This window comes from Salvelinus namaycush, chromosome 14 (genome assembly GCF_016432855.1).
Source record: "Salvelinus namaycush isolate Seneca chromosome 14, SaNama_1.0, whole genome shotgun sequence".
Lineage (NCBI taxonomy): Eukaryota > Metazoa > Chordata > Actinopteri > Salmoniformes > Salmonidae > Salvelinus > Salvelinus namaycush.
The window spans coordinates 10,007,301-10,031,101 of record NC_052320.1 but is presented as its reverse complement, the minus strand read 5'-3'; the positions used below and the strand labels follow the sequence as shown (position 1 = coordinate 10,031,101).

The following is a 23,801-nucleotide window of genomic DNA, read 5'->3' as shown; positions in this document are numbered from 1 at the left end:
AAATTTAAACATATCTTCTTTCTCTCCCTTTCGAGCTCTACTTCTTTCTCTCTTTAGGTCTCTCTTTTTTTCGGTCTCACTCTCTCGGCCTCTCTCGCTCCGTCTCTTTCAGTCTCGCTCTCGGTTCTCTAGCTGTCTTTCTCTTTTGGTCTCTTTCTCTCCCCTTTCTCTCTTGGTCTCTCTCCTTTCTCTCTCGGTCTCTCTCTCCTTTCTCTCTCGGTCTCTCTCTCCTGTCTCTCTCCTTTCTCTCTTGGTCTCTCCCCTTTCTCTCTTGGTCTCTCCCCTTTCTCTCTTGGTCTCTCCCCTTTCTCTCTTGGTCTCTCTCCTTTCTCTCTCGGGCTCTCTCTCCTTTCTCTCTCCTTTCTCTCTCAGTCTCTCTCCTTTCTCTCTTGGTCTCTCCCCTTTCTCTCTTGGTCTCTCCCCTTTATCTCTTGGTCTCTCTCTCCTTTCTCTCTTGGTCTCTCTCTCCTTTCTCTCTTGGTCTCTCTCTCCTTTCTCTCTTGGTCTCTCTCTCCTTTCTCTCTTGGTCTCTCTCTCCTTTCTCTCTCGGTCTCTCTCTCCTTTCTCTCTCGGTCTCTCTCTTGGTCTCTCCCCTTTCTTTCTCGGTCTCTCTCCTTTCTCTCTCAGTCTCTCCGCTTTCTCTCTCAGTCTCTCCCCTTTCTTTCTCGGTCTCTCTCCTTTCTCTCTCAGTCTCTCTCCTTTCTCTCTCGGTCTCTCCTTTCTCTCTCGGTCTCTCCTTTCTCTCTCGGTCTCTCCTTTCTCTCTCGGTCTCTCTCCTTTCTCTCTCGGTCTCTCTCCTTTCTCTCTCGGTCTCTCCCCTTTCTCTCTCCTTTCTCTCTCGGTCTCTCCTTTCTCTCTCGGTCTCTCTCCTTTCTCTCTCTGTCTCTCCTTTCTCTCTCGGTCTCTCTCGTTCTCTCTCCTTTCTCTCTCGGTCTCTCCTTTCTCTCTCGGTTTCTCCTTTTTCTCTCTCTCTCACTCATTCTCTCTCTCCAAATGAAGGTCAGAGCCACCATGTGTTTCTACTATAAAAATCCATTTAATTTCTTCTATCAAAAAGAAATGAAATCATTACCAACTGAAATAGAGCAACAAAAATCCATGTGTAGGGTTTTGTTTTGCTGAAATATTTGTCAAAAAATTTAAACAGATTGTACCTAATTTACATTGTTCAAATAAAAATGTAACAGAGCAGAAATGTAATTAAAATCCAATTAATGATGAATACTGTTAATAACAAATGATGGTTAAGCCAGAGTGGTTTGCTATTGGGTTTGTATGTGTGTGTGTATTGTGAGTTCCATGCAGTGTAAACTGTAATATAGTATGATAGATATGGTTAATCACCTCCGAATGGTCAGCAGCACATGATTGGCTGAGACTGAGATTGGACCAATGACAGACAGGTAGGCAAACAAACATAGACAGACAGTTCTATCAGAGCAACAGACCGACAAGACTTACAGACAGGGCTGACAGGGATGGCTAGTCAGACAAGCCGACAGACAGCCGAGCCTACAGACAGACAGACGGAGAGGTAAGGGATAATCAACGAGGGGCCATGCGTTCCTTGGAAAATAGTGCACAACGTGGAAGGTGTGTTCCACGATACGTTAGCGGAGTGGAACTAACCTTCCACGGAGTTGAATTATTTTCCAGAGAACGCATTGAGCGCTGAGTTGATTATCCCTTTTATACCATGGCTATAAATGAACATAATTGGCTCTAGAAATGTGTTCATTTGCCAGTAGAAATGTGATAACATCCACTGAAGAAGTTAGCAAGTTTACTAGCTAGCTAGATACAGTAGTAACCTTGGTAATCAAACAGACTTGCTAGTTTAGCTAACCAAACCATCATCCTAGCTTGCTATTATGAATTCAACAATGCCAATAATGTTTTTAATTCGAATTTTGCTTTCAAAAGCAGCAGCAAAAAAAATAAAAAATAGAACATAAGAATGAACTTTATAGCCTTTGAATTATACCGTGCGTTATAGGGAAATAATGCACGCTCTAGAATGCCCTTCAAGCCAATCAGAAATGAGTATTCAACAATGCCATAGCATAACTAGCGTTAGCAGCAAGGCGGAGGGGATAACAAGAGGGGATGCTAATCAGGAGGCTAACAATCCTAACCTCCTGAGGAATGCACTTACAATGAGCAGAAAGTGAAATGACATAGGCATGATGTAATTATTACAAACATTAAAAACACGCAACATTGTTGTTTTAACATTTCCCCCATGAAACAACTGGCTCTCTGGCCTCTCCTGAAAGTATGTTTACAATCACAGACAAAGACAAAAGCATCGTCAGCTTGTTGTTTTATCGTAAATGGTTTGTTTCAGCCATGTCAGGCAGAGTCTTGCTTGTTGCTAAAACAGCCAATCACCAGGCTGACAGTTTACAGTCGGAATTGTACTAAACAGTCACTGAGATGGTCCTGGACCCTCTGGGGCCCAATATGCATCCTCTCACATCAAGGCCCCCTAAACACATTCTGGGTTACCCCAAAACATGTCCTCTCATACCCCAATGGCCTCAGTTACTTCCCAAGGTCACGGATATCCGTCCCCTGAATCTTCATCCTGGAATGTCTGCTTTAATACAATCATCTACCTCCAACACATTACACACTCCATTACTTTCATTCATTAAGCACATTTAGCCGACCATTTATACAAGACTAAAAATGAAAACGAGCTAAAACATAATACAGACAGACTGTTATTTCATGTTTGTATTCCTGGGTATATTTTGAAGACACTTTGTTAATAGGTTTATATATATATATACACAGTACCAGTCAAAAGTTTGGACACACCTACTCATTCAAGGCTTTTTCTTCATTTGAACTATTTTCTACATTGTAGAATAACAGTGAAGACATCAACACTATGAAATAACACATATGGAATCATGTAGTAACCAAAAAAGTTAAACAAATCAAAATATATGTTATATTTGAGATCCTTTAAAGTAGCCACCCTTTGCCTTGATAACAGCTTTCCACACTCTTGGCATTCTCTCAACCAGCTTCATTAGGAAAGCTTTTCCAACAGCCTTGAAGGAGTTCCCACATATGCTGAGCAATTGTTGGCTGCTTTTCCTTCACTCTGTGGTCAAACTCATCCCAAACCATTTCAATTGAGTTGAGGTCGGGTGATTGTGGAAGCCAGGTCATCTGATGCAGTACTCCATCACTCTCCTTCTTGTTAAAATAGCCCTTACACAGCCTGGAGCTGTGTTGGGTCATTGTCCTGTTAAAAAACAAATGATATACCCCCTAAGGGCAAACCAGATGGGATGCCGTATCGTAGCAGCATGCCGTGGTAGCTATGCTGGTTAAGTGTGCCTTGAATTCTAAATAAATCACAGATAGCAAAGTGACCCCACACCATCACAACTCCTCCTCTATGCTTCACGGTGGGAACCACCAATGCGGAGATCATCCGTTCACCTACTCTGCGTCTCACAAAGACACTGCGGTTGGAACCAAAAATCTCAAATTTGGACTCATCAGACCAAAGGACCAATTTCCACCGGTCTAATGTCCATTGCTTGTGTTTCTTGGCCCAAGCAAGTCTCTTCTTATTGGTGTTTAGTAGGGGTTTCTTTGCAGCAATTTGACCATGAAGGCCTGATTCACGCAGTCTCCTCTGAACAGTTGATGTTGAGATGTGTCTGTTACTCGAACCCTGTGAAGCATTTATTTGGGCTGCAATCTGAGGTGCAGTTAACTCTAATGAACGTATCCTCTACAGCAGAGGTAACTATGGGTCTTCCTTTCCTGTGGCAGTCCTCATGAGAGCCAGTTTCATCATAGCGCTTGATGGTTTTTGCTACAGCACTTGAAGAAACCTTCAAAGTTCTTGAAATTTTGCAGATTGACTGACCTTCATGTCTTAAAGTAATGATGGACTGTCATTTCTCTTTGCTTATTTGAGCTGTTCTTGCCATAATATGGACTTGGTCTTTTACCAAATAGGGCTATCGTCTGTATACCACCTCTACCTTGTTACAACACAACTGATTGGCTCAAACGCATTAAGAAGGAAATAAATTCCACAAATTAACTTTTAACAAGGCACACCTGTCAATTGAAATGCATTCCAGGTGACTACCTCATGAAGCTGGTTGAGAGAATGCCAAGAGTGTGCAAAGCTGTCATCAAGGCAAAGGGTGGCTACTTTGAAGAATCTCAAATATAAAATATATTTTGACTTGTTTAACACTTTTTTGGTTACTACATTATTCCATATGTGATATTTCATAGTTTTGATGTCTTCGCAATTATTAAACAATGTAGAAAATAGAGAAAAACCCTTGAATGAGTAGGTGTGTCCAAACTTTTGACTGGTACTGTATATGTGTATAAATATACACTATATATACAAAAATATGTGGACACCCTTTCAATTAGTCGATTCGGCTATTTCAGCCACACAGGTGTATAAAATCGAGAGCAAAGCCATGCAATCTCTATAGACAAACATTTGCAGTAAAATGGCCTTATTGAAGAGCTCAGTGACTTTCAAAGTGGCACCATCATAGGATGCCACCTTTCCAACAAGTCAGTTTGTCACATTTCTTCCCTGCTAGTGGTGCCCCGGTCAACTGTGAGTGCTGTTATTGTGAAGTGTAAATATCTTGGAGCAAAAACGTCTGTGGTAGGCCACACAAGCTCACAGAACGGGACCGCCAAGTGCTGAAGCGCGTAGCATGTAAAAATTGTCTGTCCACAGTTGCAACACTCACTACCGAGTTCCAAACTGCCTCTGGAAGTAACGTCAGCACAAGAGCTGTTTGTCGGGAGCTTCATGAAATGTGTTTCCATGACCGAGCAGCGGCAGACAAGCCTAAGATCACCATGCGCAATGCCAAGCGTCGGCTGGACTGGTGTAAAGCTCACCGCCATTGGACTCTAGAGCAGTGGAAACACGTTCTCTAGAGTGACGAATCACTCTTTACCATCTGGCAGTCCGACGGACGAATCTGGGTTTGGCAGATGCCAGGAGAATGCTACCTGCCTGAATGCATAGTGCCAACTGTACATTAAGGTGGAGGAGGAATAATGGGGCTGTTATTCATGGTTTAGGCTCCTTAGTTCCAGTGAAGGGAAATCTTAACGCTACAGCATACAATGACATTCTAGACGATTCTGTGCTTCCAACTTTGTGGCAACAGTTTGGGGAAGGCCCTTTCCTGTTTCAGCATGGCAATGCCTGCGTGCACAAAGCGAAGTCCATACAGAAATCGTTTGTCGAGATCGGTGTGGAAGAACTTGACTGGCCTGCACAGAGCCCTGACCTCAACCCCATCGAACACCTTTGGGATGAATTGGAATGCCGACTGCGAGCCAGGACTAATCGCCCAATGTCACTAATGCTCTTTTGACTGAATGGAAGCAAGTCCCAGCAGCAATGTTCCAACATCTAGTGGAAAGCCTTCCCAGAAGAGTGGAGACTGTTATAGGGAGGACCAATTCCATATTAATGCCCATGATTTTCGAATGAGATGTTCGACGAGCAGGGGTCCACATACTTTTGGTCATGTAGTGTATATACACACACACACACACACACTTCTAGTCTTCTGTGCAAGGAGAAAAAAGACAATCACTTGGAACATAGTTTTCAACAGAACGGACATTAGTATTTGTGATGCTGACTTACTCTGCCATGTGGTTCCTGTTCCAGTTCCTGAACACAGTTACAGATCCCTTTTAGTTCCAACAGCCGTGTTCTCATTCTACACCATTCTATTGATATATTGTACACCTCAAGCAGTAGAGATAGATGGCACAGAAAGTAACACATAAACCAAACCAGCGTCAATTGGCATTCAGAACTGACTACTGACTATTAAACTTTACATCCTCTTTTCTCCACATCTTTCACAAACAAACTTCTCTGAAATAGAACAATGTTTTTTCCCTACACAATTCATACAAAATGAACTAACTGCTGTTTGTTTTTCTCTACACCTTTACATAGAGGTAGTGGCTATATGGATCAAGGGATGAAGGGGGAGTGACAGTAGCAAGGGGGGAGGAAGGTGAGCAAAATAAAATGAGTTGAATTAAAAAATCTATGAAATGGTTCTTCCTTTTTCTGAATAGGCAAATTTTCCTTTTTCTCAAAAGAACAAAAAAGAATACTGCAATCACATACAAAAGTAGTCCTTCATTGTATACATTTTATACAGTGTTCTCTCTTTCTTCCTTTTGATGCTTTTCTTGATTGGTAAAAGGCATGTGGGCGTGGTCCAGACGTGGCTCGGGCGTGCCTGACCCCTGACCTCTATGTCAGCGGGTCACTCATGTCCTCGTCCACCTGTGAGAGTAACTCTTTCTTCTCGTCAGTACTAGCCAAGGAGTTGCGGCTGTTGTGGGCTCCCATGTACAGGGTGGCGTACACTGGGTTGGTGAAGTTGGTGGGCTGCAGGGATGAAAATAATGAAATAATGGTTGGACAAAGAGCACACGAGGGTCCTAAATTTGGTTTCATTGCAGAGTATTATGGAGTGCAGAAAAAATATTTAAAGGTAGACTCAGCGAAAGTCTACCAACGAGCAGCACCGCAGATATTGAGATGAGCGAGATGCAAGACTTCGCTCTCACACAGTCACACACAGTATCTGCGCATGTGCACGGGTTCACATCACACTGTTCACAGCGTGGTTTCCACGGGACCAAAACAGAGGAGAAGTTGAGCCTCACACTTCAACACTCAGTTGTTGTGGAAATTGACCCACTGTGCTGTTTACTTTCTGCATCTACGGCGTATCAAGTCTACCTTTAATGTGTCAATGACAAATGAATAACTATGAGCTAATAAGTGCTGCAGTGTTAAAACAAGTATAAAAACAAGTAACCTGAGTGTTAAAATAAGTGTTAAAGTGTTTAGGATTGGTCAAATGTGAATATACACCAGTTTATTAGGTACACCCCCCCCACCCATTCACAAAAATGGTTCGCTCTTACAGACAGTGGCCTGCTTTATAAAGCAGGCAGACAGGCATCGAGACATTCAGTTACTGCTCGATTGAACGTGAGAATGGGCAAAACGAGTGACCTAACCGACTTTGAGCGTGGTACTGCATGATCGTCGGTGTCAGGGGCTGGCCTCCTGGGCTTTTCACGCACAAAAGTATCTAGGGTCCACCGAGAATGGTGCAACAAACAAAAAACATCCATTCAGCGGCAGTCCTGTGGGCGAAAACAGCTCGTTGATGAGAGAATGGCAAGAATCGTACAACAGTGGTGTGCAGAACAGCATCCTGGAACACACAACTCGTCGGCCCTCGTCATGGATGGGCTATTGCAGCAGAGGACCACACCGGGTTCCACTCGTATCAGCTAAAAACAAGGAGAAGCGGCTCCGGTGGGCACGCAATCACCAACACTGGACACTTGAGGACTGGAAAAATATTGCCTGGTATGACGCATCCTGGTCCCTGTGCATCATGCTGATGGCAGAGTCAGGTGTTGCATCATGCTGATGGCAGAGCCATCCTGCCTGGTGTCAACAGTATAGGCTGGTGGTGGTGGTGTGGGGAATGTTTTCCTGGCAACATTTCAATTCCCCTGAGAATTCCAGCTGTTCTGGAGGAAAAGGCGGGTCCGACCCGGTAGTAGATGGGTATACCTAATGAACTGGCGACTGAGTGTAAGAGTATGTGTATGTGTTACCTTATCTGGGTCTAAAGCGAAGTCTGAATCCAGGAGTTCCCCAGCATCGTCGTCTGGCTCCCCTTCGTAGATCTTATAGGCTGGGTTCCCTATCTCCACATTCATGGCCCCGTTGGTCATCCTGTGGTGCTGAAAGCCCTTAGCACTGTGCACACACACACACACACACACACACACACACACACACACACACACACACACACACACACACACACACACACACACACACACACACACACACCCACACACACACACACACACACACAGAGTTTGTGTCCTCTCAACACTTCAACATTAGCAGAGACGTAGCCACAACACAGTAACACACACTGAAAGTACTGAGTGCCTTGGTTCAAGCCACTGACAGGATAGAAAAATCCAGCATACAGAAAACCATCACACCACCAGCTACATGTACAGTACATTAAAATGTTTCCACACAGTCAAGGCAACACAGAACCACGGTAAATTGACAAATCAAATCAGCTTTTTTCAAAAGTCCATTTGGACACGTCCAGTGTCTATCCTGGTAAATGCTGGATTTTCCACAACGCAAATGTTCCACTTCTACAATGCAGGCACAGAAGCATCACTGTAATATATGTAGACAGGGAAAGGTATGGATGTGTCGGGAAGAACCAGTCAATCTGTCAATAGCCTCCTGTGTTCCTGGGTGGGAAACCCTGTACTAAACAGGAGAGAGGCAGGGACAGCAGGCAGGGACAGACAGACAGACTCTACTACAGAAAGGCCAGCAAAATGGAGGACTGTCACTGAACCCACGGACAAGATGGTGGCTTAGATGAGGCTTTGGGGAGAGGGAGGAGAAGGGGGGAGGGTCTGGGGGGGAGACGTGTTAGATGTGACCCTATTAAGTTACCGAGAATGTCGGGAGCGTTTGCCCAGCCATACAGACCTGGGGGACAGGAAAGAGGTGGTTATCCACAGAAGAGAGAGAGAGAGATAGATATGGTGGGAGGTACAGATGAGGTGTAAAATACATTTGAGTTTGACCGAATGAGTGGGACCTCTCACACCCAGTCTCAACACAAAGGTTGTCTACTCTACTCACCCACGCATTCTCCTCTTGTACCACAAGATGGCGCCGACAACCAGCAGCGCCAGTAATAACAGCAGCAGCACTGGGATGATTATGGAGGCAGAACCTGTAGAGAGAGCAACACGCCCATCAATGAGAAATATGCAACACCGACCAATGAGCTCAGAGTACATCGACCAATGAGCTCAGACAGTTTATAACATGTATTGTGTTATAATCTGTAGTTATAAAATGTATTTCACTGACACTGTAAAGAGACTACAAAGTAACTAAAGTAACTTACTTCCACTGGATTCAGGAGAGTCCACAGGAGAGGCAGTGACTTCACATCGATACCCCCTCCACCCTATAGAACACCTAAATACACATCACACACATTACAGATTTGTATTCATTTATTTTTATTTCCCCTTTATTTAACCAGGTAGGCCAGTTGAGAACAAGTTCTCATTTACAACTGTGACAGTTACACCTAAATACACACCACACAGGTTACACCTAAATACACACCACACAGGTTACACCTAAATACACACCACCCAGGTTACACCTAAATACACACCACCCAGGTTACACCTAAATACACACCACCCAGGTTACACCTAAATACACACCACACAGGTTACACCTAAATACACACCACACAGGTTACACCTAAATACACACCACCCAGGTTACACCTAAATACACACCACCCAGGTTACACCTAAATACACACCACACAGGTTACACCTAAATACACACCACCCAGGTTACACCTAAATACACACCACCCAGGTTACACCTAAATACACACCACCCAGGTTACACCTAAATACACACCACACAGGTTACACCTAAATACACACCACACAGGTTACATCTAAATACACACCACACAGGTTACATCTAAATACACACCACCCAGGTTACACCTAAATACACACCACCCAGGTTACACCTAAATACACACCACACAGGTTACACCTAAATACACACCACCCAGGTTACACCTAAATACACACCACCCAGGTTACACCTAAATACACACCACCCAGGTTACACCTAAATACACACCACACAGGTTACACCTAAATACACACCACACAGGTTACATCTAAATACACACCACACAGGTTACATCTAAATACACACCACACAGGTTACATCTAAATACACACCACACAGGTTACATCTAAATACACACCACACAGGTTACATCTAAATACACACCACACAGGTTACATCTAAATACACCACACAGGTTACAGATAGTCACAAAGCGTGTATCTGTGTGTGTGTCTGAATGAGCTTGAGTGTGTGTGGGTGTACATCTGAGTAATTGGGGTCATATTCTTACTTGCACTGGGGCAGTAGTGTGCCTGGTTCGATAGAGCAGAGTCCATTGGTGCAGAAATCTAGACAGGTGTAGCAGCTGGGCTGGGTACGACCGTTAGGACAGCTGGACATAGACAGTTACACAGAGACAAAGAGAGAGAGAGACAGACAGAGACAGAGAGAGACAGAGAGAAAGAGACAACCAACAGAACTAGATTGAATCTTTACAGGATAACACCAGGATAAATGTGTGTGTGTGAGTGAGTGTGAATGGACTGAAAAATGTGTTCAGTGTGTGTGTGTGTGTATTTATGTTTGAGTGTGTTCTGTATATGTACTGTGTATGACCCCTACCTGCACATGACCTCTCCTGAGGCTTTGGGCAGACACTTGCCATTGGGTCCGCAGTACTCACACTTGTCCAGCTCACAGAGCTGTCCATGGAACTGAGAGGTACAGCGACACAGCTTGGTGGCATTGGCCGTCTGCAGACACATGGCCTCGTTCTCACAGTAACCCTCACATGTACCTGGAGGGGTGATGAGAAGATAGAGCCAGGGAAACAGGGCTTACAGTCAGTTCCTCACAGAGCGAAGACTCTCCTTCTTTTCAGCCATTTCTGATTAGGGATTAAGTATTACATTACAAAGTGGAATGAAGAAATTATTATTGTTATTCAAATGAAAAAAATCACAGGAATGAAAGATACACCTGAAAATACAGGAACTATAGATTTAGTGACTCTGTTACAATACAGGAACTATAGATTTAGTTAGTCTGTTATAATACAGGAACTATAGATTTAGTGACTCTGTTATAATACAGGAACTATAGATTTAGTGACTCTGTTATAATACAGGAACTATAGATTTAGTGACTCTGTTATAATACAGGAACTATAGATTTAGTGACTCTGTTACAATACAGGAACTATAGATTTAGTGACTCTGTTATAATACAGGAACTATAGATTTAGTGACTCTGTTATAATACAGGAACTATAGATTTAGTTACTCTGTTATAATACAGGAACTATAGATTTAGTTACTCTGTTACAATACAGGAACAATAGATTTAGTTACTCTGTTACAATACAGCAACTATAGATTTAGTTACTCTGTTACAATACAGCAACTATAGATTTAGTTACTCTGTTACATTACAGGAACTATAGATTTAGTTAGTCTGTTACAATACAGGAACTATAGATTTAGTTACTCTGTTATAATACAGGAACTATAGATTTAGTTAAACTGTTACACAGATCAATCAATCAATCAAATGTATTTATAAAGCCCTTCTTACATCAGCCGATATCACAAAGTGCTATACAGAAACCCAGCCTAAAACCCCAAACAGCAAGCAATGCAGATGTAGAAGCACGGTGGCTAGGAGAAACTCCCTAGAAAGGCAGGAACCTAGGAAGAAACCTAGAGAGGAACCAGGTTCTGAGGGGTGGCCAGTCCTCTTTGCTGTGCCGGGTGGAGATTATAGTACATGGCCAAGATGTTCAAGAGGTTGGCATTGTTGCTTAATCATCCCTCATTAACCCATTATAAACTACACACTCACTGTATTGACACTGGTCTCCCAGATACTCAGGTGGACAGCGGCAGGTGGGCTGGTTGCCCTGGGATACAGTGCAGCTGCCTCCATTATGACAGTGGTCCTGACAGGTGTGGAGTTTACACTGGGGCCCCGTGAAGCCCTTCAGACAGCGGCAGGTAGGGGCCCCTGGGAACAAAGGGTCAAGTTAAATAAGAACAAAAATCTAAATAAAATGGGCACAATTCAGACTTAGGAAATCGACGCCTTTCCTACGCACTTCTCAGTAGTTGGTGTTCAGACTTACCTAATGCAGGTGCGTAGTGTGCTCTACAGGTGTGTCTACCTTGCATACACTGAATAAATGTAATTCAACCACTGAAAACCGTCCCCCTTGCTGGCCAACAGATTTTCTTGCTGAGTTTTCATTCAATAGGGTTTTCAGTACATTTATCTTAAGCCATCACTTTAAATACGAGGTACCTTTAATTAGAGTTTTGTCGACAGACTCACTACAACACATTGAGAGAACGGGTTCAGAATACAGGGATCAATTAAAGAAAGCCATCTATATATATGCATATTCGTCTCCGTTTCAACACCAACTGGTAGATAAAAAAATATTGAGATTTTGTAGATTATTTAGGCCATTTTGGGGTTAGGAAAGTATATATGAATGGTTTGGAGAGACTTTACACACAAACTATATTGATGAATCAAAGATAGTGGTTTGATTCATCCTGAAAGTTGCCATATTCAAATTCAGTTCATGGAATTTTGGAAGGTGAGAAAAGTGTACAATAGGGGTGGAACAGTAGTTCTATAAATCTACTCTAATCCTCTGTCACAAACGTCGTCAGGGAAATGACCGGACCAAGGTGCAGCGTGGTGAGCGTACATTTTCTTTTAATGTTATAAATGTCGCCAACAAAACAAGAAACAACAAAAACGACAGTGAAGCTTACTAGAGCTATACAGGCCACTAACAAAGTCAACTACCCACAACTAAGGTGGAAAAACAGGCTGCCTAAGTATGATTCCCAATCAGAGACAACGATAGACAGCTGTACCTGATTGAGAACCATACCCGGCCAAAACATAGAAACAGAAAACATAGAAATAAATAAACTAGAATGCCCACCCTAGTCACACCCTGGCCTAACCAAAATAGAGAATAAAAGCCTCTCTATGGCCAGGGCGTGACATCCTCATTAATCATGGAACTGTACGACAACATGCGCCAGGCTCCAGGTTTAACCTGTTACGTGTGGTCTGAGATCCATAATAATTCAAAAAGGCTGCATGTCCCAAATGATTAAACAACGTTAACCTACGATGATCCAGTAACGCTAGCCTCCCTCAGGAACAACTACACAAAAGTGACAGAGGAAAAAGGTCAACAGAATGGAATGAAGCAAAATGTAGGCTACAAATTGAAGGAAATGAACACGACATTGACAGTTATAAATGTATGTGGGTATTACTGGCGGTGGCTCCCAATAGTGGCTAATATTTATCATGATACACATTGTAAAATAAAATGGAGAAAAGGGAATATAATGAAAAGGTTGTAAAGCGCCAAGAGCATCAACTCAGCAGGTTCAGCCCTACAGAAGCCTATAGCTTGGCTCTCCACATTTCATCCAAGCAAATTATGAGGGCACACAAATTCTGAATAATGGCACAGCAATTTATCGCCTACTTCACTGTGGAAAAGAGACAGCAACATGCAATACATATCATGTTGATATGATTTTCAGTTTGCTTCCATATGACTGGTTTCACATTCGTGTCCAGTGATCATAAGGAAACATTTTACTAAAACAATTGCTATGTGTATTTACAATCCACCTCTCTAAATGGATTATGCATTTACCTAGCTGTTATCAATGGCTCTTATCAATTTATAAATTACAGTGCATTGAGAATGCTGTTATTTCTATCGGTGGTTTCCTCACGCGTAAAGGTGGTGGAATTATGAGGGAATGAAGTCAAGTGGGTGAATAGCCTGCTATTATAATGCTTAAGTTATAGGTCAGAACACACATAGAAAAAACATCTCATTTACATGCACTTAACACACATAGGGCTGAATCCTAGAAGGGTTCCTATTAATATCAATGCACAATAGAGTCGCCACAGTCCCCCTAAAGCAGCCCCTACAGTCTGCAATAGAAAATGGCTGCTACCGGCACCTAGACTAGTTTGCCAGTTGCAGCCACACCAATGACTGTATATGCTCAGGTAACCTACCTATGACTGAGGCAGTGCAGGCTCCTCCATTTTTACAGTAGTCTCTACACTGGTTGACCTCACACCTCTCTCCAGTGAAACTGGGCTGGCACTGACACTTAGCCTGCTGCCAGGTGTTCAGGAAACAGTTCCCTCCGTTCAGGCACTGGACCGTACACGGCCCGAGGGGAGAGGGGGCTGGGAGAAGAGGGGGAGAGGTTATTGATAAGAGTCCCACTGGGCACCAGACGTCAATTCAACATCTATTCCATGTTGGTCCACGTAATTTTGTTGAAATGACGTGAAAACAACGTTGATTCAACCAGTGTGTGCCCAGTGGGGCGTGTGTACTCACAGAATGGAGACCGTGTGGAAGGGGGTCTCTCCACACATGTGCCGTTTTCAGCCACGCGGTCGTTTGGACAGGTACAGACTGGACCACTGGGGCTGAGCAGACACAACCACTCACACTTCTTCCTGTCACATGGGTTGGTCACTAATGACACAGAGAGAGAGCAGACAGAGGGATAACAGACAGTAAGAGCCAGAACAGGATAAAGAGAAACGTCACTAAAATGTGTTAAACTCCACTGAACCATATGTGGAATAGATGTCAACAGTAGTGCACTATGGGAAATAGGGGTCTGAAGAAGAACACTATGTGAAATACAGCATATAATGGATAGTGAAATACTGTATATCATGGATAGTGAAATACTGTATATAATGGATAGTGTGTCACAGACAGAGTCAGCTAGACAGAGAGAGAGAGAGAGAGAGAGAGAGAGAGAGAGACAGAGAGAGAGAGAGAAACTACGCAATTAAAAAGCAAATTCAAATTGAAATACCTATTCAAATTTGGCTAAAACTAATTGAATATGTCATTGAACCAATTGCACTTTATGGCAGCGAGGTGTGGGGTCCACTTGCAAAAAAAGATTTCATCAAATGGGACAAACATCCCATTGAAACCCTGCATGCAGAGTTCTGTAAGATTCTCCTACATGTCCAGAGGAAAACTACAAACAATGCATGCAGGGCAGAATTAGGCAAATATCCACTAATAATAAAAACTCAAAAAAGAGCAATTAAGTTTTGGAAACATCTAAAATACAGTGACCCCCTCTCATATCACTACCAAGCCCTGCAATACCAAGAGCTGAGCAAAGAAAAGAGTCCCCTCATCCAGCTGGTCCTGGGGCTGAGTTCACAAACCTGTTCTACTAACACACTGAAGCCTCCGGACCAGAACATCCAATCAATCAGGATAAACCAAATTACAACACAGTCAAAACAAAACTATATTGCTTATTGGGAAACACAAGCACAAGCACATAGCAAAATGCAGTGCTATCTGGCCCTAAATCGACAGTACACCGTGGCTAAATATTTGACCATGGTTACTGATCAAAAGACCTCTCTGATGAGGATAGGCTACACGTCCTGTTGGGGGAGGACGCAGAGAGCTGTGGGTTGGCAGCGCACTACATTGCTGCCTGCCATAAGTTGAGGGACAGTGTCTGACAGACCAATCAACCTGCACATGTCCTCTACTGTATGCTTATTGTTATTGTTGAATGTATGGTTATTTTGACCCTTGGTTATTGTTATTACTGTTGTCCCGTTGACAATTTTGATTCTCATTTTTATATTGTAAATAAGCTTTGGCAATATGTACATTGTTACGTCATGCCAATAAAGCAAATTGAAATTGAAATTGAAATTTTGAGAGAGAGAGAGAGAGAGAGAGAGAGAGAGAGAGAGAGAGAGAGAGAGAGAGAGACAGACAGACAGACAGACAGACAGACAGACAGACAGACAGACAGACAGACAGACAGACAGACAGACAGACAGACAGACAGACAGACAGACAGACAGACAGACAGACAGACAGACAGACAGTGACAGACAGTGACAGACAGTGACAGACAGAGAGAGTGACAGACAGAGACAGAGACACAGAGACAGACAGAGAGTGAGACAGACTGACAGAGAGCGAGACAGACAGAGACAGAGAGACAGACAGACAGACAGACAGAGAGAGACAGACAGACAGACAGAGACCCACAGACAGACAGAGAGAGAGAGAGAGACAGACACTCTCTACCGGTTTTTAGCGGTGGTGGTTTGATAGGGGTCAAAAAGAAGTGTACTATATGGGGGAGTAGGGTTTCATTTAAAGAAATTAGCTATAGTGTAGGCAGACAGCCACTCACTCTCTGGTTGTTTGTAACGGTGGTAAAGGACTATGTCTGTGGCGTGGTTAATGCCAGTGGTCAGGTTCTCCATGGGGCTCTTGCCAAACTTGTTGACCCGGAACACAAAGTTATTAATGTAGGTGACGCCATATATGTAGTCCTCAAAGATGTCGATGCTGAACGGATGGAGCAGGTCTGGGGATGGAAGGAGAGAGAGTTAGGAACTGTTCATCCTGCCTTAACTATGTCCCTTTGAGAACTGAACAAGGTCAACCCACTCTGTAAAACAGTGACAACTGTATCAATTTCACTACTTATCCTTTAATTCATAAATTGTTACCCATGTAAAATTCAGTAGGAAGCAAAGATGGGTGGTATCCTCATAAAACTACACTGAACCCCAGCCCTGAGATAAGTGTAGTTTAGTGTAGTGAACTGAACTGTTTTTGAGTCCTGTGATGGAGATGACAGGGTCGGAGCCGTTGAGTCGCACGCTCCCGATAACAGAGAGCTTAGCGTCCGCCCAGTACAAGCGCTCATTGAAGTAGTCTACCGCCAGACCTGGAGAGAGGAGGAGGAGGTGGTAGAGGAAGAGGAGTAGGAGCGGAGGGTTAAAGAGGACATGGATAACACAAACAGTGACCAGAAAAAAGGTATGACACCACTTAGGGCATAATGCTATGTATAATTCTAAGTGTTAATACTAATGCTAGGCTACAATGCTAATGCTATACAGACCTGTGGGCCACTGGATGTTCTCATGGACCAGGGTCTGTCTCAGGGTTCCATCCATGGCTGCTGTCTCAATCTTAGGGTGGTTTCCCCAGTCGGCCCAGTACAGGGTCCTGAGGACACAGAAACACAGTCAAAACAGCTCAGCAGGAAATACAAGTTTATTATTCGAATTTTTTTGATAATTTATTTTCGCATTGTCTTTTCCAGGACAGTAGTGGATGCATAACTAGGCCAACTCAATATAGCTGGGGTTGGCTGGGCTTGGCTGGGGTTGGCTCAGTAGTGGTAAAGGGTACTAGTCTCTGAGTGGTGCAGCGGTCTAAGGCACTGCAGTGCTCACTGCAGTGCACTGCAGTGCTCGAGGCGTCACTACAGACCTAGGTTCGATCCAGGCCTGTATCACAACCGGCCGTGATCAGGAGTCCCATAGGGCGGTGCACAATTGTCCCAGCATCGTCCGGTTTAGGGGAGGGTTTGGCCGCGGTAGGCCATCATTGTAAATAAGAATTTGTTCCTAACTGACTTGCCTATTTAAATAAAGGTTAAATAAAATAAAAAAATCTCACCCTCTCTGGGGGTCCACTACAATGGCGTTAGGCTCGTCTATCATGCCTGAGATTAGGGTCTTGCGGTGTTTGCCTGAAAGTTGGGCCACCTCGATCACATCTCTGCCAGATTCAGTCCAGTACAGGTTACCAGCCACCCAGTCCACCGCTATACCCCGAGGCATGTTTAGATGCCCTACAATCTAGTCAGAGGGAGAGATGACAGAGGGATGTTTAGGTACATCTCATTATGTTGTGAACAGAAAACAACAGACCTTTCTGAACTATGAGACTTGGCACTAACTGCATTCCACTTATATTGTATCACACATAGGATGTCATAACAGTGCCCATGTTTTAGTGTGTGTGTCTGTTTGTGTGTGTGTGCATGTGTGAGTGTGTTAATGTGTGTGTGTGTGTGTGTGTGTGTACATGTGTGTGTACGTGTTTGTGTTTGTGTGTGTGTGCATTGTGTGTGAGAATGTGAGTGTGTGTGTAAGTGTGTGTCCTTGTGTGTGTGTGTGCGCACGTGCGTACATTCCTGTTTGCGTCACTCAAGCCTCACCTCCAGGGTAGTAACACCTCCCTCACTATGGCGGCGGTTGCGGCGTGTATTTGACGATGTGCCAGAAGAGGAAGATGACGATGATGAAGGCAGCTCGTAGGAGGAGATTCTGCCAGTGTGCCAGTTGGTCCAGTAGATGCGGTTGGTCTTGACGTGCAGGTCCATGGCATCGATGCGTACGTTGGCATCGCCCTGGAAGCTCTGCTCGTAGCGCCAGTTGGGCATGCCAGGGTCCAGGCTGCGGATCTCGTTGTCATCGGCGATGTAGAGCACCTGTCTGCTACTGTTCTGGTCTGGAAAGACCGGAGGGAGGGGTGGAGGGCGGGAGGAGGGAGAGAGCGAGAGCGAGCGAGTGGTAGGGAAGGATGGAGAGAGGAGTCAGGAAATGAAGACAGAACTTCCACACAGAATTCATGAAATGTCAATGCATTCATTGTGGCTGCGGAAGGTTTAAGAAAACACTATTTCAAAGTATTTAGGGTTTGAAGAAGAAAACTACACAACTAAATAAAACTACACTATTAAAAGAAACTACACTACACTACTAGAAGAACACTACTAGAAGAACACTACTAGAAGAACACTACACTACTAAAAGAACACTACACCACTAGAAGAACACTACACGACTAGAAGAACACTACACTACTAGAAGAACGCTACTAGAAGAACACTACACTACTAGAAGAACACTACTAGAAGAACACTACACTGCTAGAAGAACACTACACCACTAGAAGAACGCTACTAGAAGAACACTACACTACTAGAAGAACACTACCCAACTAGAAGAACACTACACCACTAGAAGAACACTACACCGCTAGAAGAACACTACACTACTAGAAGAACGCTACTAGAAGAACACTACACCACTAGAAGAACACTACACCACTAGAAGAACACTACTAGAAGAACACGACACTACTAGAAGAACACTACAATACTAGAAGAACACTACTAGAAGAACACTACACTACTAGAAGAACACTACTAGAAGAACACTACACTACTAGAAGAACACTACACTACTAGAAGAACACTACTAGAAGAACACTACACCACTAGAAGAACACTACACCACTAGAAGAACACTACACCACTAGAAGAACACTACACTGCTAGAAGAACACTACTAGAAGAACACTACTAGAAGAACACTACACTACTAGAAGAGCACTACACCACTAGACGAGCACTACACTACTAGAAGAACACTACTAGAAGAACACTACACTACTAGAAGAACACTACACTACTAGAAGAACACTACACTACTAGAAGAACACTGCTAGAAGAACACTACACCACTAGAAGAACACTACACCACTAGAAGAACACTACACTACTAGAAGAACACTACACTACTAGAAGAACACTACACCACTAGAAGAACACTACACTACCAGAAGAACACTACACTACTAGAAGAACACTACACCACTAGAAGAACACTATACCACTAGAAGAACACTACACTACTAGAAGAACACTACACTACTAGAAGAACACTACACTACTAGAAGAACACTGCTAGAAGAACACTACACCACTAGAAGAACACTACACCACTAGAAGAACACTACACTACTAGAAGAACACTACACTACTAGAAGAACACTACACCACTAGAAGAACACTACACCACTAGAAGAACACTACACTACCAGAAGAACACTACACTACTAGAAGAACACTACACCACTAGAAGAACACTATACCACTAGAAGAACACTACACTACTAGAAGAACACTACACTAATAGAAGAACACTACACCACTAGAAGAACACTACACTGCTAGAAGAACACTACTAGAAGAACACTACTAGAAGAGCACTACACTACTAGAAGAGCACTACACCACTAGAAGAACACTACACTACTAGAAGAACACTACACCACTAGAAGAACACTACACTACTAGAAGAACACTACACTACTAGAAGAACACTACACTACTAGAAGAACACTACACCACTAGAAGAACACTACACTGCTAGAAGAGCACTACTAGAAGAACACTACTAGAAGAACACTACACTACTAGAAGAACACTACAATACTAGAAGAACACTACACTACTAGAAGAACACTACACCACTAGAAGAACACTACACCACTAGAAGAACACTACACCACTAGAAGAACACTACACCACTAGAAGAACACTACACTACTAGAAGAACACTACACTACTAGAAGAACACTACACTACTAGAAGAACACTACACCACTAGAAAAACACTACACTACTAGAAGAACACTACACTGCTAGAAGAACACTACTAGAAGAACACTACTAGAAGAGCACTACACTACTAGAAGAGCACTACACCACGAGAAGAACACTACACTACTAGAAGAACACTACACCACTAGAAGAACACTACACTACTAGAAGAACACTACACTACTAGAAGAACACTACTAGAAGTTCGCTACTAGAAGAACACTACACTACAATAAAAACACTACACCACTAGAAGAACACTACACCACTAGAAGAACACTACACCACTCGAAGAACACTACTAGAAGAACACTACACTACTAGAAAAACACTACACCACTAGAAGAACACTACACCACTAGAAGAACACTACACTACTAAAAGAACACTACACTACTAGAAGAACACTACACCACCCGAAGAACACTACTGGAGGAACACTACTAGAAGAACACTACACTGCTAGAAGAACACTACTAGAAGAACACTACACTAATAGAAGAACACTACACTACTAGAATAACACTACACCGCTAGAAGAACACTACACTACTAGAAGAACGCTACTAGAAGAACACGCCACCACTAGAAGAACACTACTAGAAGAACACTACACTGCTAGAAGAACACTACACTGCTAGAAGAACACTACACTACTAGAAGAACACTACACTACTAGAAGAACACTACACTACTAGAACAACACTACACCGCTAGAAGAACACTACACCACTAGAAGAACACTACTAGAAGAACACTACACCACTAGAAGAACACTACACTACTAGAAGAACACTACTATAAGAACACTGCACCGCTAGAAGAACACTACTAGAAGAACACTACACTGCTAGAAGAACACTACACTACTAGAAGAACACTACTAGAAGAACACTACACTGCTAGAAGAACACTACTAGAAGAACACTACACTACTAGAAGAACACTACTAGAAGAACACTACACTGCTAGAAGAACACTACACTGCTAGAAGAACACTAGAATGCTAGAAGAACACTACAATGCTAGAAGAACACCACACTACTAGAAGAACACTACTAGAAGAACACTGCACCACTAGAAGAACACTACACTGCTAGAAGAACACTACTAGAAGAACACTACACTGCTAGAAGAACACTACACTACCAGAAGAACACTACTAGAAGAACACTACACTGTTAGAAGAACACTACACCACTAGAAGAACACTACACTACTAGAAGAACACTACTAGAAGAACACCACTAGAAGAACACTGCGCCGCTAGAAGAACACGACACTGCTAGAAGAACACTACTAGAAGAACTCTACACTACTAGAAGAACACTACTAGAAGAACACTACACTGCTAGAAGAACACCACGCGGCTAGAAGAACACTACTAGAATAACACTACACTGCTAGAAGAACACTACACTACTAGAAGAACACTACTAGAAGAACACTGCACCGCTAGAAGACCACTACACTGCTAGAAGAACACTACTAGAAGAACACTACACTGCTAGAAGAACACTACTAGAAGAACAATGCACTACTAGAAGAACACTACTGGAAGAACACTACACTGCTAGAAGAACACTACTAGAAGAACACTACACTGCTAGAAGAACACTACACTACTAGAAGAACACTACACTACTAGAAGAACACTACACTACTAGAAGAACACTACACCACTAGAAGAACACTACACCACTAGAAGACCACTACTAGAAGAACACCACACTACTAGAAGAACACCACTAGAAGAACACTACACCACTAGAAGAACACTACACCACTAGAAGAACACTACACCACTAGAAGAACACTACACCACTAGAAGAACACTACTAGAAGAACACTACACCGCTTGAAGAACACTGCACTACTAGAAGAACACTACTAGAAGAACACTACACTGCTAGAAGAACACTACACTACTAGAAGAACACTACTAGAAGAACACTGCACCACTAGAAGAACACTACACTGCTAGAAGAACACTACTAGAAGAACACTACACTACTAGAAGAACACTACTAGAAGAACACTACACTGCTAGAAGGACACTGCACTGCTAGAAGAACACCGCTAGAAGAACACTACTAGAAGAACACTACACTAATAGAAGAACACTACACTACTAGAATAACACCACACCGCTAGAAGAACACTACACTACTAGAAGAACGCTACTAGAAGAACACTACACCACTAGAAGAACACTACTAGAAGAACACTACACTGCTAGAAGAACACTACACTGCTAGAAGAACACTACACTACTAGAAGAACACTACACTACTAGAATAACACTACACTACTAGAATAACACTACACCGCTAGAAGAACACTACACCACTAGAAGAACACTACTAGAAGAACACTACACCACTAGAAGAACACTACACTACTAGAAGAACACTACTAGAAGAACACTGCACCGCTAGAAGAACACTACACTGCTAGAAGAACACTACTAGAAGAACACTACACTGCTAGAAGAACACTACACTATTAGAAGAACACTACACTACTAGAAGAACACTACTAGAAGAACACTACTAGAAGAACACTGCACCGCAAGAAGAACACTACACTGCTAGAAGAACACTACTAGAAGAACACTACACTACTAGAAGAACACTACTAGAAGAACACTACACTGCTAGACGAACACTACACTGCTAGAAGAACACTACTAGAAGAACACTACTAGAAGAACACTGCACCACTAGAAGAACACTACACTGCTAGAAGAACACTACTAGAAGAACACTACACTGCTAGAAGAACACTACACTACTAGAAGAACACTAATATAAGAACACTACACTGCTAGAAGAACACTACACCACTAGAAGAACACTACACCACTAGAAGAACACTACTAGAAGAACACCACTAGAAAAACACTGCCCCCCTAGAAGAACACTACACTGCTAGAAGAACACTACTAGAAGAACACTACACTGCTAGAAGAACACCACACTGCTAGAAGAACACTACTAGAAGAACACTACACTGCTATAAGAACACTACACTACTAGAAGAACACTACACTACTAGAAGAACACTACACTACTAGAAGAACACTACTAGAAGAACACTACACTGCTAGAAGAACACCACACTGCTAGAAGAACACTACTAGAAGAACACTACACTGCTATAAGAACACTACACTACTAGAAGAACACTACTAGAAGAACACTACACTACTAGAAGAACACTACTAGAAGAACACTGCACCGCTAGAAGAACACTACACTGCTAGAAGAACACTACCAGAAGAACACTACACTGCTAGAAGAACACCACACTACTAGAAGAACACTACCAGAAGAACACTACACTACTAGAAGAACACTACTAGAAGAACACTACACTGCTAGAAGAACACTACACTACTAGAAGAACACTACTAGAAGAACACTATACTACTAGAAGAACACTACACTACTTGAAGAACACTACACCACTAGAAGAACACTACACCACTAGAAGAACACTACACCACTAGAAGAACACTACACCACTAGAAGAACACTACTAGAAGAACACTACACTGCTAGAAGAACACTGCACTACTAGAAGAACACTACTAGAAGAACACGACACTGCTAGAAGAACACTACACTACTAGAAGAACACTACTAGAAGAACACTGCACCGCTAGAAGAACGCTACAC

General features: G+C 42.9%; 1 protein-coding gene across 1 annotated transcript in view; it reads right to left on the bottom strand.

Moving 5' to 3' along the window:
• Positions 1-6,301: 6,301 nt before the first annotated feature.
• The window catches only part of LOC120059599 (low-density lipoprotein receptor-related protein 1-like), a 215,596-nt gene continuing 198,096 nt past the window's right edge, over positions 6,302-23,801 (bottom strand). Inside the window, exons 77-90 of the mRNA XM_039008729.1 lie at positions 17,890-18,182; positions 17,346-17,527; positions 16,783-16,889; positions 16,486-16,605; positions 16,063-16,239; positions 14,202-14,342; positions 13,868-14,044; positions 11,642-11,803; positions 10,424-10,598; positions 10,092-10,193; positions 9,036-9,109; positions 8,765-8,858; positions 7,693-7,837; positions 6,302-6,439 (exon numbers count right to left, since the gene is read on the bottom strand). Of these exons, the coding sequence (XP_038864657.1) occupies positions 6,302-6,439; positions 7,693-7,837; positions 8,765-8,858; positions 9,036-9,109; positions 10,092-10,193; positions 10,424-10,598; positions 11,642-11,803; positions 13,868-14,044; positions 14,202-14,342; positions 16,063-16,239; positions 16,486-16,605; positions 16,783-16,889; positions 17,346-17,527; positions 17,890-18,182 (2,087 nt within the window). The remainder of the gene's footprint in view (positions 6,440-7,692; positions 7,838-8,764; positions 8,859-9,035; positions 9,110-10,091; positions 10,194-10,423; positions 10,599-11,641; positions 11,804-13,867; positions 14,045-14,201; positions 14,343-16,062; positions 16,240-16,485; positions 16,606-16,782; positions 16,890-17,345; positions 17,528-17,889; positions 18,183-23,801) is intronic.